The sequence below is a fragment of the Ammodytes marinus genome (genome assembly GCF_949987685.1).
Source record: "Ammodytes marinus genome assembly, chromosome: 20".
Taxonomy (NCBI): Eukaryota; Metazoa; Chordata; class Actinopteri; order Uranoscopiformes; family Ammodytidae; genus Ammodytes; species Ammodytes marinus.
The window spans coordinates 16,383,697-16,400,056 of NC_137224.1; the positions used below are offsets into that span (position 1 = coordinate 16,383,697).

Consider the following 16,360-nt stretch of genomic DNA (forward strand, 5'->3'; position numbering starts at 1 on the left):
AACAATGCCGTTGCCTAGCAACCTGCTCGAAAATATTCTATTTTCCTGTACGGGTCAAATTGACCCAGTGTGGCGGTTCTAGGTATAAATGCCTGTTTTTTTAATCCAGTTTAATTGTGACTTTATTTAACCATAGGGAGAGCATCACAACACAATTTTAGGAAAAGTCAAAGAGTTGGGGGCTTCAATATTTCGTAAAAGTATAGTTATGGGCAGTTGAAAAACCGCCATGGGTCAAATTGACCCCGTGGCGGTTCTAGTGTTAAGTTGACAGCAAGAAAATGTAGGCTACTTTTACATGCAAAATACCTATTTTGGTGAAAAAAACATGCTTACCACAGCACCATGATGTCCTCTCTTTCATGGCCATGGGGAAATGAGAGGGGCTTGAACACATATATCTCACATGACCACAATTGTTTTACTTTGCCTAGATACAGGTTGTGGCTCACATTACCCGATGCCTCAGATCCCCCGTTCTCCCCTATTAACATTGCTCTGCGAACTTTATTCTTACCTTAAACTTCAGTCGAGTCCACGTTCAGCCAACTGACAAAATGTCCGGACAAGAGCTCTTGACCAATTGAGAGAATATTTGAATCCTCCCACTTCACAGTTTAAAGAGTATAAACACAACAAGATCATAGCTCGTTGTGTATGTTTACATAAAAACATTGGTTGGGATTACGTAGCCTACATTTATCTTTTTGTGGAGGAAATGCACAATGTATTATAATACTAACAAATGCAGATTAAGTCCAGGACTAGATTTGTTTTTGTAGAGATACAAACATATATTTTCATTGTTAATATTACAGGTGAAAATTGTAGGCTATAACATTTAGGCTACATAATTTCAGAATATTTTTTTTAGCTTTATGACCCTGTGATTTACAGAAAACCAGAATATTTCCATTCCTCAGCATTCTCACATTGAGCACACCTCCCATTGTATCTTTTATTTCATCCGACAGTTTGAGTGGATTTAAAGCTATCATTCTTATCTTTGAATTTAACAAGAAACTTGAATCTCCTTCTTCCTGAAACTTTGAAACCTTCCAGCTGCCTTGATCACTGTCCCCCATCGCTATTGGATTCATCAGACCTGTCCCTTTTATTGCCATCATCCTTCTTTCTGTTCCCCTTTGGCCACCTCCCGAAGCCATGCCTACCCTCACGGGGAAGCCTTGATGGATTAAGTCCCAAAGTTTCGTTGTGATACGGAATCCGTAGCAGCCCCAAACCTGTCTGATGCAATAAACAAAGCTCGCCAACAAGCCGCGCGCTGATTCAAACTCCGCTCCTCCTCCGGAAAAAAAACTCGCTGTCTTCCGTGGTTACGTTCCAAAATAAGGTGAATTGATTCACAGGTCACGTTCAACTTCTGTTAGTGTTCTATCTTCCGAGTTTTAAGGTTTTGAACCACAACAACAGTGGGCATCCCTGTGAACACTATCCTACATATTCTGTAGGTCTGTAGTTGAATTGTAGGATACAGAAACTGGATTAAAATGGGGGAACCAAAGCAGGATGTGGCTATCCAACTCGTTTTCAGCAGCAGGGAGAATGCCTGGAACTACCTCAAGGAGAACCTCTTCATGGTTTGCAGTGTGGGTTCTGTCTTCCTGGGTAAGTTTGACCGAGTAATGAAGAAGAGCCCTGGCGACACACACACCCACACACACACATGACGGTGTCATTATCTAGCTAACATTAGACCTGGCGTGAATATAGCAGCAACTGTTCCACGTCTTTATTGATGACAAAAACATAAGCCAAGTGCTGGCAAGCATATTAATAACTCAAAATCAATCAAGTTTTAGGATATAATAAAGTAAATATAAAATGTTCTGTACGTACAATAAGATGCATGTAAGTAAGGTCAGTGCAATTAACGTGTCTTTATCTACTAGTATAACGGTGACAATACTTTATTACGCTTTTACTAAATGAAAAAGTGTTAAGCAATTAGCTAATGCCACATTATGTTGCCGGGGCAACGCCCCAAGCGCTTTCACGCGGCTCAAATCTGTTAAAGCTGCCGCTGTGTGCAGTGCACGGGATTTAGGTTCATGCTCAATTACTAACTGAACATTTATGTTGAGTAATGTTATAATGGAGGTATGGACAATAGGCTACTGATAGTCCTGTTCAACCTAAAATGACATTACAACAAAGACATTTCATGTCAGAATTGTGCTAGGCTACATTTAATCTGCTGAAGGAAAACAAAATCTGTCAGCCTAGACATGAGTTCAAGACGCTTACCTACGTAGATATATGAGTAGGCCTATGTCTTTATATGGTTTTAATTACTAGTTTTGGAAAGCATGTTAAATGTGCAAATTATAAAGAGTGTAGCCTACCTCCAGTGCAAGCTATAGCCTACTGTGAATAGAGCTGTCAGTGACGCACATAGGCTATATTAGGCTACTGCCATAATATGCAGATTTCATCTGAATCATATCTGTGTTTGTTTATTTGTTTTTTTCCACACAGGGATTTTTCTCGGCTTGTTCATCAAGGTCTACATCCCTATGACACAATCCGAGTTACTCTACATCGGCTTTCCAGGAGAAGTGCTCATGCGGATGCTTCAGTTCATCACTGTTCCTCTCATTGTGACCAGTGTGGTAACAGGTTAGCCAGAGGAGGATTTATCCCTCTGTTTACTGTTTGTAACTGGGACACTAGTGTCTTTTGTCACCTTCAATGTGGCAGCACAAGCCTCAGATATGTCAGTCTCTGAAGTAATAATAATAATGATAATAATATCCTACAATTTATTTGTGTGCGCCTTTCAGGACACCTAAGGACAACTAAACTAGTGAACTGAGGGTATCAGTGAGAGAGGAAACCAAGAGGGCAACATTTAAAAAATATAGACAAACTCTCCATTTAAAAGTGCGGTAAGCGATTCTGGAGAATGTTTATTGACAAAATCACTTGTAAAATCAGTGATTATCACTTTAAAATCTGCTTCCTGCTGTCCGTACTGTGAGTGCGCTGAAAAGAAATCTAGTTAATACACAGCCTAAACTGGTATGTAAACAAAGGGAAAGTGAACAAAGGGGGGCCACGAAGCATGTGAACATGCCAGTTCACAGAGCCTAGACTGTGACTATTAACACTAGACTATTATTAACACCAGATTTTCTTTCAGTGCACAGTACGGACAAAAAGCAGATTGTGAGGAGATATTCACTGATTCGACAAAAAATATATTTTGTCAAAAAACATTCTACAGAATTGCTCACTCCACCTTTGAAGGGCTGTTGGTCCTTCAGCCCAATTAGATAATTCTCACAGCAATCGGAGAAGAATTATGATCCCGACAATCAACACATAGTAGATGTCTCACAACTTGGCAATGGCATGATAACGTTTCCTTGTGGGAGTTTTATACAGAAAACCTAAGCTCGCTTGTTGTTCTTGAACTGTAACCATTGCAAACTGAACTGTAACCATTGCAAACTGTAACTGTGTTGTTTAAGATGATCCATGATATGGCACTGATGTATGATGAATGTGTACTCCCGATTGTATATTGTTTAATTTTTCTTTTCTAGGAGTTTCTGGTCTGGAAGTTAAAACCTCCAGAAAAATAGCAAAGCGTGCAGGAATTTACATAATCTCCACAAGTGGTATTGCTACGTTGATAGGTAAGAGAAACACAACATGACACTCAGGAACATATTTGAGTTGTTTTCACTTTTTTTGTTGGACGTTTCTGTAAAACCAATCACATTGGACAGGTTTATTCACATGATGTTTCTGCCTATTGCTTTAGGTTCCTTCTTGTTTTTACTAACTATTTCCACTCAGGGTGTTATTTGCCAGGTTTTATTTGTATTAATGAGAAAAAAAATACTGCTTATTTTCTTTGGATAAAAAATAAACAGAGTAACCATGAAAGAAAAGTAAAAACAAATCACACAAAGAAAATAAATCATGTCCTAATCTTTGGAACAAACTTACCTGCTCATGAAGACTCCAACAATTCACCAGTTTGGGTGTGTTCTTCAGAACTTTGCAACTTTATTTAGTGAAGTCCTATTGAAACAATTGTTACTATGAATTCTCTGACGACATGGAACAGCTAACAGCGTGCTGCATGTCATTCCGGTTTGCTTACAGGGTTAACACTGGTGCTGATATTCAAACCCGGATCTTCCAGCCGTGTAAAGACTATTGATGATGAAGACGAAGACGTGGAGATTTACAACAACATCGACGCCTTGTTGGATCTAGTGAGGTGAGAGCAAAGTCACATAATCCCTGCATTCCAATACCCATACTTTCTGCTATTTAGTATGGTAGAAAAAAGATCTTGGATGTCAACTGGATGTAGTAGGCACCCGGTTGACATCCAACATCTTTTTTTGTTTAGAGATTGTTTAGTGTTGAAATCAGCATGCTATTTGGGCGATTCTGACCCACAATCCAGTGCGCACTAGAAGTCACGTCACATCGACGGAGCCTCCGTATTAAAACAACCGGAGAGGCGACAGATATAAGCTAGTGGCAAGATCAAGGTGCAATGTGATCATGAAATAAATAAGTAAAAGTATGTCCCAATTGTATGCCTTCTGCATGCTAACTAGATACTTTTTATGATGAGATGTAAGTATTTAGATTACAAAAAAGAAAGAGTGTGCGATTTGGAACACAGGGTATATCTGAGATGAGGCTAAATTGATGGTGGTGTTGTGACTATTCCTTTACTCTTTATAGAAACATGATGCCACAGAATCTAATTCAGGCTTGCTTCCAATCGGTATGTTTTTCATCTCCATGATCCATTTTTCCATGTGAAGGTTGAGCCGATGGATGTAACAATACTCACGTGAGCACCATTATTCTCTTCCTCAGTACAAGACGGACTACATTGAATTTGAGGTCCACAGACCTATTCACAATTCCACCTATGAGACGGTAAATGCTTCACTACGATGTTAACTCAACCATGCCGTGATGACAACTGATATGACATTCTCTGACGGGAGTTCTCCCCCTCCCCCCTCCCTCTTTGTGTGTTCAGAATGAAACCGAGGTGCGTCTGGTGGGCAACATGGTGGAAGGTGCCAACACCCTGGGCCTGATCGTTGCCTCCCTTGTTTTTGGTGTCACCATCAAGTCCATGGGAGAAAGAGGCAAACTCCTGGCGGAGCTCGTCCAAATCCTCAACAACGTCGCCCAATTTATTATCGATTTGATTTTGTGGTAAAGTGACTAGGCAATCATCGCCTGTATGACAATGTGAAATAATTTAAGTTTAGTTACAGAAGTGGAGTAACATCTGAGTGTTTATGAATTAAATAAAACTACGCGGTTTCAAGGGACGGGGATTTGTTTACATTTGCAGAGCCTGCAGTTAAGTTTACAAAAACATATTTTCTCTTCATGTAATTCTTGGTATTGAATAATTCTATCATAATAAATCAAATTATTTTAAGACACCTGGAACTAAACGTTGGACTAGAATATGTTCTTAAACAAAACTGTGGGCCCTATTGCTGTAACAGTGAAACGCTAATGTTTTAGGTAGCTTTCTAACTTCAAACGGTGTTCAATGGATCCAATGTTCCTTGGAAGAAAGTTTGTTTATCCAGTTATGAGACTATACCTTAGAAAATGTTCACTTCTCTGACACACCAACAGTTACATAGTGCATCTTAAACACTGATTTCACTCCAAAAGAAACCACACCAGGTTTCTTTTGGAGTGATCTGAAAATTGCCCCTAATGTTTGATAGGTCTATGAAGTAATCCCCTTCCTTCTTTATTCTCTCATATCCCCAGCTACTTGCCAATCGGAGTAGTCTTCATGATCGCAAGCCACGTGGTTGAGGTTCACGACTGGGAAACAATCTACAAACTGGTCAAGTTCATGATTGTGGTCTTTGTCGGGTATGTTCTCCTTTTCCTCGTTACACACCCCTCCCATAGCAACTAGTGACATTACATTTTATATCTCTAACAATAGAGCTTTGATGAATTTACAGAGGAGGACTGTGGGAAACAAGTGTGTCTGATATCAGCCAATAACATTTAGAACACACTGAGTGGATGAGAGCAAGAGTTATGGCCCGTATGTTCTCATGCAGGTTAATCTACCTGCTGCCTATATTCACCCTGTGCACCAAATCACGTACTTTTTCTTTTTTTATACAACCATACTAAAGCATACGGTTTGCATACTACAAAATTCAATTGGATGTTGTAGGACATCCGGATATTGCCATACTGAATTTGACAAGCTTGAATTGGGACATCCTAAATCTTTTTTTTCTGTCTTGATAGTATGGAAGTATGGGTCCTTCCCACCATAATCTTAAACCTGCCTTTACTGAGTCAAAAGTCATTGACAGGTCTTTTAATGCAGTTAAAGGTGCAGTGTGTAATATGACATCATCAAGTGGTACAAATCTAGATCACAACAGTTCGTCTCTATGGCTCCCGTTCAGAGAAGCAACAGAAATTCTTCAAGAACACTCCAACTGGTTGTTCTGATGGACACACTGTGGCCAACTGTTCCGTTCTGTGCTTCTGTAGAACTGATGACATTCCAACCATGACGCTTCCAACATGGCGGCGCACAGGCCTGGGCCCCATGTATGGAGAAATATGGAGATATAAGAGACCCTTTCTAAGGGTAAAAATAAATAAATCTAAAAATGCTATTATGCACTAAATTAAACATACTTATGGATAGGGCTGGGCGATATGGACCAAATCTTATATCACGATATAGGTAATTTTATATCACGATATGGATATATATCACGGTATAGTATTTTTCCTTAAAATTCAATGGATTACAATAACCGTATTGAACTTTAATCACATTAGATTATTTTCATCTTTTGCTTGGAACTTAAACTTCCATACAAAAGAAAAACTGGTGCAAAATACCACACCAGTCTGGCTTTAGTCAGTCAGTGCAAAATAAAAATGACAGAGCCAAAGAGCATACTTATGGCCAACATTTTCCAATTGATAGTAGCCTATATCAAAATAATGAAAGACTTGAATTTTCCTGCAGTATTTGCTCATCTTCATTTAAAAAAGCTGTCAAAATTAACTAATGAGCAAATGTTTGGTAATACTTTAACTCCAGCTTCAACACAAATAATATTTTCAAGTTTGAAATGTTTTAAAGTTACATAAAACCAGCCTTGCTGGCTGTCTCCAACAATATCAGCACGGGGGTGAAGCCCCGAGTAGGCTAAATATGTCATTATTAGCCAGCTAGCTCATGAGAGCTAACCCATGTAGTTTGCGTCTTAAAACAAGCCAACTCTGCGTCACGGCAACAGCACGCTGATGCAGCAAGCACGTTTCCTTTGCCTGATGACATTTTTGACCGTTAATACCAGCTGCTCTGCCACCGTGACACGGAGTTGGTTTGTTAACTGTAGTGATTTATTTTTTTATTTAACCTTTATTTTTCCAGATAAAACATTAAGAACAGTTTCTTATTTACAATATTGATCTGTAAATGGTCTGTGATGGTGCACCGGAGCTAGGCATGAGCTAGAGCAACAGATGAGGCTTCTTCTGTTGAGGGTAGAGAAGCTGTATTGCAGCCCAGAACTCTGCTGCAGAGCCCCTGTGTGGCGCGGCGGTGTAACTGCAGTGTAACTGTAGGGCAGGGGTGTCCAAACTTTTTTCACTGAGGGCCACATACAGAAAAATCTACGAAGGGCCGGGCCACTTTGCAAAAATAACACGTTTATCAGGACATGTAGCTGCTCTGATGTTTAGTTTCATAGTGTCTTCGTAAATTGTAATCCTTCTTCACGGCAACACTTTCCTTGCACATTAAACAGATACACCCCCCCTCTTGTTAAATGCCATTGATACACCCAGTGTTTTCTGCTTTTTTGTCCAATGTCCAGCTGGGTGAAAATAGTAGCCAGCTGAGATCCCGACTCTCCTAGGGGGGTCCGGGGGTATGCCCCCCCGGGAGATTTTTTAAAGTTTTTAAAGTGAAATGCATGAATCTGGTGCACTTTGAGAGGAAAATTAAGAGGCTAAATCTGAAGAATTTTGTATGAAAAAAATGGAGACAATGTGTCAGATGAATTAGAAGCTATTGGAGAAGGACACATAGATTTTCCATAATAATATTAATTTAAAATAAAATATTATGCAGGGTCCTCTGGGATGGGCTTAGTGCTCTTTTTCTTTTATGGGACACATTTCTGCAATGCAAAAAAAAAAAAAAAAAAAATGTTTTTTTTTTTTTTTTTTTTTTCAAAGGGCCATATTACATTATATTTTTAAAATCGTCCGCGGGCCAATAAAAAGCGGGCCGCGGGCCGCAGTTGGCCCGCGGGCCGTAGTTTGGACACCCCTGCTGTAGGGACTCGGAGGGACAGCTGCCTCCCGCTCTATCTATGCTCCCGCCACATGAACTTTTTCTCTCCGCGATATAAACGGTATGTCCAAATCTCTCCCGGTAGACACTTTCATATCGTCCACGATATGATATCGTCATATCGCCCAGCCCTACTTATGGATATTATAATTATTTATAAGTCTGCTATGAAAAAAAGAAAAAAATTCTACACACTCAGCAGGTTTAAGAGAAATTATTTCTGACCCTGTGAGAGGAAGCAGCTGCAGCAGTAACACAGATCAACTGTATATTTGCCATTGAATAGTAGTCAAACACCTTTAAGTGTCCTTTCCTCTACTCTGTTTGCCCTGGATCAATGTCGGTATCCATCAGTCGTCATTGTTTGTATTGAATGTGTGTTTCAGACTCATAATCCATGGAGTGTTTGTCCTGCCGACACTGTATTTTTTCTTGACGAGACGTAACCCGCTGACCCTGGTCAAGCATATTTCTCCTGCGTTGATAACCGCGTTGCTAATCTCGTCCAGGTGAGAGAGCATTTCATTTCATTTCCGCAATTCATCTTTTTAAGAAGGAATTTTTAAATGAGTGTGGGAGACTAAGAAAAGATGATTTTTTTTTGTGTCAAAGTGCTGCCACTCTGCCGCTCACTTTCGAATGCTGTGAGGAGAAACTCAAGGTCGACAAAAGGATCAGTCGCTTCATGCTGCCCATAGGCACCAGCATCAACATGGACGGAACGGCCCTTTACGAGGTGATCGCAGCCGTGTTCGTCGCCCAACTCCAGGACATCCCTCTGAACTTCAGCCAGATCATCACCATCGGGTCGGTCTCAGTCCCCATCATATAAAGAATCATAGTAGACAACAACTATAGAAAGATCTGTAACTATTCATCATAGGAATAATGCCTAGTACTCGAGATGAGGGGGGATGGCATCCCCCTTAGAAATTAAGATCGCAAAATCATCCCCCTTCTAAATGGGCCATCCCCCCTTCCCTGTTATTTTATCAATGAATGGAGAAATATTACCACTATTTCAACATTTAGTAGCACAGGCACTTTGGCTGCCGGTACTCCACTGTGCCATCGATGCCGGCACTAGCCAGGAGCAGGGAAAATTTATTTTTATTTTTTCAGCCAATAAAAAAAATGTGTAGGCCTATATAATATACCAGGACCATTCCTAGCTTCTGATTGGGTGGGCACGGCAAAATCCCGCCTCCAAAATCACCCATCTTCTGCCTTTCTGTGGTCAACAGTCAATCACGTCCACAGAGCACAGTCTCTCCTTTGCAAAGGCAGTTAGAACACTACCGCTACTCGGCGACTATTTTTCACTCATTAACTTGTTCTTTCGGTTAGTAAATGATGTGCGCAAAAGCTAATTTGCTTTCTACTTTATCCAAACCGACTTACACAACTTTTTGTGTAGCGTATCGATTATTTAAGCCTGTAAATAAGCCTATTGCTGCTTCCGCCTTTCGCAATGCTGCTACTGACACATCGGGTGGTCACTGTCCCTCAGCAAGCGCTCCCCCAAAGCCTTCTCTTCTATAGGCTCAGGCTGCCTACTGTAAATATGTTTTCCGGTTGATGCAAGGGACGATTTAAAAAAGAAACAAAAGGGTGATGTTTATAAAAACGCTTTTGTTTATATTCATGAAAAATTTGGAAACAAAACAGCAAGAATAACATTTCCCACACAGGAACAATCAAAAACGCATATTGTGTACTACAGGTTTTATTCTTTTATTTCTTTTAAATAAATTTGATTTTTCCCCCTTGCAATTATACTTATTGTGTTTGGAACATTCCTTAATATCAGTGATTCTGACAGCACAAGTTGATTTTTAATTGAGAGATACTGTCATGATCATTATTTATTATTTTCTTAGAAAATTAGAAAATTAAACACTTCTGCTTCTTATAAAAGGTGGCAGATGGTTGTTGTACTGATGTGGAAAGCTTCTGGTAGCAGTGCTATAATGGTAAACCCCCTATCCTTACATTACAGCAACTGTGCCCGAAAATCTGTACGCACGCTCGCATCTTAGGTATCTATGTCCACCTGTTAGGCATATTTCTATCAGCCCACCGCCTGAATGGAGCAGCTGTTGAATCTCTACGTCTTCACTCTAAGGATTCAGAAATGTTACAATAGTTTACTGATTTGCAAGCTAATATGTGAATAAGTTAGTAATTTATATTTCTCACAGTGCCATTCTCCTCTGTCTTAAACGCTCTTCATCAGCCCCACCTTTCAAAAAGCCCATTGTGCTCTGATTGGCTGGGAATCAAATTCAGTTTCAGAGGTCTCTTGGTGTTTGTGGTCATCATTATCACAGGTGGAAACAGTGCCAAGTTAAATCAAATCAAATCAAATCAGTTTTATTTGTATAGCCCAATATCACAAATATACATTTGCCTCAGTGGGCTTTACATTCCATACAATATGGAAAAAACTCCCAGTAAAAAAAAAACCCTTTACCGGGATTACATTTTTTTTTAAAGAAATCTCAGGGAGAGTCGACAAAGTAAGGGATCCCTCTCCCAGGACGGACATACTGCAATAGATGTCATAAGTAGAGAAAAATCACGAAGGAATTTGATCAATGACCAGATGTTTCCATGGTAATACTAAAGTAAAGTGCGATGCAGGAGGACTTCAGATGCTGCCAGAGGAGGGACCGGATCCACACCATCTCGTCTCCACCAAGGAAAACTAAGGTTTCCAGTGCCGGGATTACATCCCACGTCTCCATGTGGCATCCTTAACCACTGCAACATCTTCCGCGTTGATTATCCATTCTCAGATGCTGCCAGAGGGGGGGACCGGATCCACACCGTCTCATCACCACCAGGGAAAACTGGAAGAGGACAGACAGACAACCAATGAGCGAAGCAAGAATGAATTTAAAGATTGAACAAGCATGCGAGTAGAAAGAATACTATCCTGATGGACGGTGAATCAGTGCTGATGTGAGGCAATAGCAGGCGGGGAGCGTCCGTTCCTAGAACGGCTGATTCCACACAGAACTCGGAGTCAGTCGAGTAGCATGGAGAGTGCTTGGTAGACAGAGGGAGAGAACCCCCGGGGCATCGCTCAGCCAATCATGGAAGATAGACAATGGAGCACAAATGTTAGAGAAATGGTATCAGTTATGCGTTTGTCGGCAGGACAATTTTTCAGTGGGAGGACAACCGGTACTCAGGCCCAGACAAACCGAGACCGAGGCAGCTCCTCAGGCTGTTACTAATAACGCTATAAACAATGTTAAACAATATGAACACAATTAACATTAATTTACATTGATTTACACTCTTCCGTTCCCCGCCAACACACAATCAGCGCCAGCCCCCCAGACCCAGAGCCAGCCCCCAGAGAGCATGCCCCAGTGTGGCACTAGTCCCGAGGAGGTCCGGGGCCATAGATAGAGAATAGACAGTATAGAATAGGGAATAGAGAATAAAGAATACACAGCCAATGCACTGCTGCTACAAGAAGCAACCACAACCGAAACCACCGGAGTGGAGACCCGTACGACCCGCCCAGGCCCGCCGGACCGGCCACGCCCAGCCAACGAGGCAAGGTCGAGCATGCACCGAGCATAAAGGGCACGACGCATCCGCCACCGGCACACCCAGAGCCAGGACCAGCCGGAGGAGCACCGATGCCCGGCAGCTTCTAACCGCCCCAGGACAATCTATCCGCAGTTCTCCCGAGGTGGTCAAAAGCAACCCACGTCTAAACAATTAAAAACATCAGAGTGCCCACCTACCAGTGCAACAATTACACAATCTGCACCCGATGCCCCATTTCCACCCCACCCAACGGTCCAGCAGGCAATAGCACGGCGCCACCGAAGACGCCTGAGCACGCACCCCGACACCACCACCCCCCGGCCACCCCCAGCCCAGAGCACACCAACGACAGCGGCAGGCAGCACCGCCACCCAGATGCCCCACTCTCAGCCCCACCCCATCAGCCAACGCGACCAACCCAGCCAAGCCCCGCAGGCCGCCACGACTGCACGTCCAGGAGGCAAGGCATGATCACACCCCGCAGCAGCGGCACCCAAGGTCAGACGCCAATTTGCCCCAGCCCGGGCGGCCAGGGCAGCCCACCGGAACAGTCCAAGACCGGCACCACCCCAGAGCAAGCTCCCCCCCAGCAGAGGCCAGAGAAACCGACCCCAGACAGGGGTACCCGCCACCGACCCCGCGCCAGCAGAGAGGTGGACGAGCGCTAACCAAAGGTTAATTCAAAGAGATAAGTCTTAAGTTTAGACTTGAACACCTTGATAGACTCAGATTGTCTGATCTCTATCGGGAGTGTGTTCCATAACGAAGGAGCTCGATACGAGAAAGCCCTGCTGCCGGCAGTTTTCTTAACTCTGGGGACAGACAGGAGCTCTGCAGTCGTAGACCGTAGTGCCCATGATTGGGCATACCGCGCAACTAGGTCAGACAAATATGAAGGTGCAAGCCCATTTAATGCCTTATAGGTCAATAGCAGCACCTTAAAGTCGGATCTGATATGGACTGGGAGCCAGTGGAGAGACGCAAGAACGGGGGTGATGTGGTCGTATTTTCTAGTTCTGGTCAAAAGCCTCGCCGCAGCATTTTGTACCTTTTGTAAGCTTCGAGTACTTGCCCTGGGCAACCCAGCCAGTAGTATGTTACAATAGTCAAGCCGAGAAGATAGGAAGGCGTGTATTAATATTTCCGCATCAGCCATGGACAGACTGGATCGTATTTTTTATATGTTCCGTAAGTGAAAAAACGCTATTTTGGTAATCACTTTGATGTGTTGATCAAAGGACAGGTTGGAGTCGAACTTAAAACCAAGGTTTCTTGCTGCGACATCCAGCTTTTAACAGCGGATAGGCAGACCTCTAAATTAGCGATTTGAGTAACATCGTTAACTTTGGCCGGGACATAGAGCTGAGTATTGTCTGCATAGCAGTGAAAATTGACTCCGAAGCTACGAATAATTTGACCAATCGGAGAAATATAGAAAGAGAAAAGCAGAGGTCCAAGAACAGACCCTTGAGGTACTCCGTATTTCACGTCAGTGAATATGGATGTAGTGTTGTTGTAGGAGATGCACTGAGTTCTACCGGATAGGTATGATTTCAGCCAATCGTGGGCCGGCCCTGTAACGCCAAACAGGTTTTCCAGCCGATCCAGGAGTATGTCATGGTCGATGGTGTCAAACGCCGCCCCCATTACCAAGTTAGGTTGGTAATGGGGGTGGGGGAGGGATGTGACGTCTTAAGGGGAGAGAAATCTGACTGGGGTTTTTCAACACAGGTTTTCAGAAAGGTGGAGGTGGAGAAAAAGAGAGAGGGTTCTTTTTTTCTCATACTTTCAGATGCTCGAGTCAAACCAGGACCCTGATAGATGTTGAAAAAATTTGAAAACGTGCATTTTGGATAATAGCGTGCCTTTAATTTCAAATCAGAGATGGCCACTTGACAATCACATTAGGTATACAGTTTAATATTGTTGTGTGTAGTCATTGACTGAAGACTGTGTGTGTGTTTGCTCTGCAGTGTAACAGCAGCAGTGTCCAGCGTCGGAGCAGCTATCCCATCAACAGGAGCTGTGACCACCCTCTTTATTCTGTCTGCAGTGGGTATACCTGCCAGGGACGCCTCCATCTTAGTGGTTGTAGAATGGCTGCTGTAAGTTTCAACAAGCAGCCTATTGCTCATACTTCCGCCACTGTTTTTATCACGCTAACCGGTTCAGGTGAAGGTCCTCTACACCCAAGTCTCTTGGAACATAGAAGTCCTCCTGAGATAATTTGCATGAACTGAAAAACAGTTATTTCATATCAAGCGTTTACATTTTTCCCACTATCGACACCAACTTCTTCACACATTCTCAGGGTCTTAAGATACACATGTCTCTAGAAAATTTGCAAGATCCATTTAAAAACCTGCCCAGGTGTGGGGGGTTATCAGCTTATTGCCCATAATTGATTGATCATAACTGCAATTATCTTATAACTTGGGGGATATCTGACTGCATCAAATGTGTGGTTGCATGTCTACCAAGCTTTTTGAGCCCAGCCCATATGAAATTAAGGTTGGAGTCTAGAAGAATGCCAAGGTATTTCATTTATTTAACAATCTACAGTTTTTCTCCTGACACAAGAACACCAGGATCATCATTAGAACCGTATGTTTTAGAAAATAAATTACCAACAGTTATCATGTTAAAGGTGCAGTGTGTAATATGAAATCATCACAACAGTTGGTCTCTATGGCTCCCGTTCAGAGAAGCAACAGAAATTCTTCAAGAACATTCCAACTGGTAGTTCTGATGGACACAGTGTGGCCAGCTGTTCCATTATGTGCTTCTGTAGAGCTGAAGACATTCCAACTATGACGCTTCCAAAATGGCGGCGCCCATGCCTTGGTCCATGATATGGAGAAATACAGAGATATAAGAGACCTTTTCTAAGGGAAAAAATTATAATAAAAATAATAAAAAATCAGCTAGTATGCACTAAATTAAACGTACTTATGGGTATTATAATTATTTTCTACCAAGTCTGCTATGAAAAAAATCCCAAAATTCTACACACTGCAGGTTTAAGTTGGAGACAGCACTGATTGAGATATGCAGTCATTTTCACCATAGCGTCTGTGCATTTGGCAGCCAAAACTATATTTGTCAGTCCATTTACACACAAAACTGTACCATCTTCATATATACTGTATGTATATTAATGATTTGTCGTCTGTGTGTCCAGAGGCCCACATTCAAATGAATGGCGAGTGTGAGTTGATACATCAAACAACACAACGCTGTATTTTATTCTTTCATAGGTAACTGTGATTTTTTGTTTTTCAGAGACCGCTGCAACACTGTTGTCAACGTTTTGAGCGACTGTGTGGGCGTGGCACTCGTCCACCACATGTCCAAAAAGGAGCTTAGCGAAATGGGGGAAATGGTAAACAATGTGGGATTGTATAGTTAATGTGTAGCACAACCATTGGTCATCAGCCCCTTTCACATATGCAGCCTTTCTCAGTTATTTGCCAGTATTTTTCCTCTAAGGGGTCATGTGTGAATGGAAACCAGAATCAACCATATCTGCTGCACCAGCAATTTCCCTGCTCAAGGCCTAGTAACATTGCAGGGATTATGCAGGGAAGGCTGTAGTGTGAATGGATGTGGATATTGCTGGAATTGAAAGGCCATGGACGTACTGTATTCAAACTGCTGCTAGTGGTGGTTGCCACAGCTACAGAATATTCAACTGTAACTACCTGACAAAAACCAACATTCCAAAACCTATTGCATTACCATGTCATGTGTGAAAAAGAGCGGCATGGTTAATGTTCTGGGATGGAGCTGAAGTGTGAACAGTGAAAATCACTACAGTTGTGGTGCTGGGAATGTATTCCCTGTAGTTTACTTGGAACAATGTATGGAAGGAGCTTCTACATAGAGATACAGATGTTCTGGCAGCAGCAGTTTGAACAGTTTGCTTTGTGTTTTCTGTCTGTGTTTACAGTCACAATGAGGGCCACGTCCAGGTAGACAGAGGTCCATTCAAGCAACCGGGGCTCTTTGGAAAATTAAATATAGACTTTAACTGATTTTGATCTAATAGATCAGTTGTTTTAATTAAATTCCTTGTTAATTAATTGAGTGGTCTTTATTAATTTACATTTAGAAGGTGGAGTGAGCTGGAGAACGCTTGTTGTCAAAATCACTTTTACTCGATCCGCTACCTGTACGGACTGTGTGTGCGCTGAAAATAATTCTGGTGTTAATATAGAGCCATAGGCTCTGTAAACTGGTGTGTAAACAAAGGGTATCTAAAAATGTACATTGTTATGCCCTTATATTGTACACTTTCAATTTATTTAGTTTACTGCATGTTGCACATATTGTAAATAATGTTCTTCATATTGCACATTTCAATCTATTCACTTTTTTATACCGTATGGTTTTGCCTTACCTTTTTCACTA

The 16,360-nt window shown here is 42.0% G+C and overlaps 1 protein-coding gene across 1 annotated transcript; it reads left to right on the forward strand.

Moving 5' to 3' along the window:
- Positions 1-1,414: 1,414 nt before the first annotated feature.
- On the forward strand, positions 1,415-15,445 carry LOC307267210 (excitatory amino acid transporter 3-like). The gene is made up of 12 exons (XM_080049470.1): positions 1,415-1,629; positions 2,500-2,640; positions 3,570-3,662; positions 4,138-4,255; positions 4,735-4,777; positions 4,873-4,935; positions 5,042-5,223; positions 5,803-5,910; positions 8,770-8,892; positions 8,996-9,190; positions 13,924-14,055; positions 15,233-15,445. Exons 1-12 carry the CDS (start codon positions 1,512-1,514, stop codon positions 15,357-15,359), a joined length of 1,443 nt encoding a protein of 480 aa, XP_079905596.1. The 5' UTR covers positions 1,415-1,511; the 3' UTR covers positions 15,360-15,445.
- The last annotated feature ends 915 nt before the right edge of the window (positions 15,446-16,360 follow it).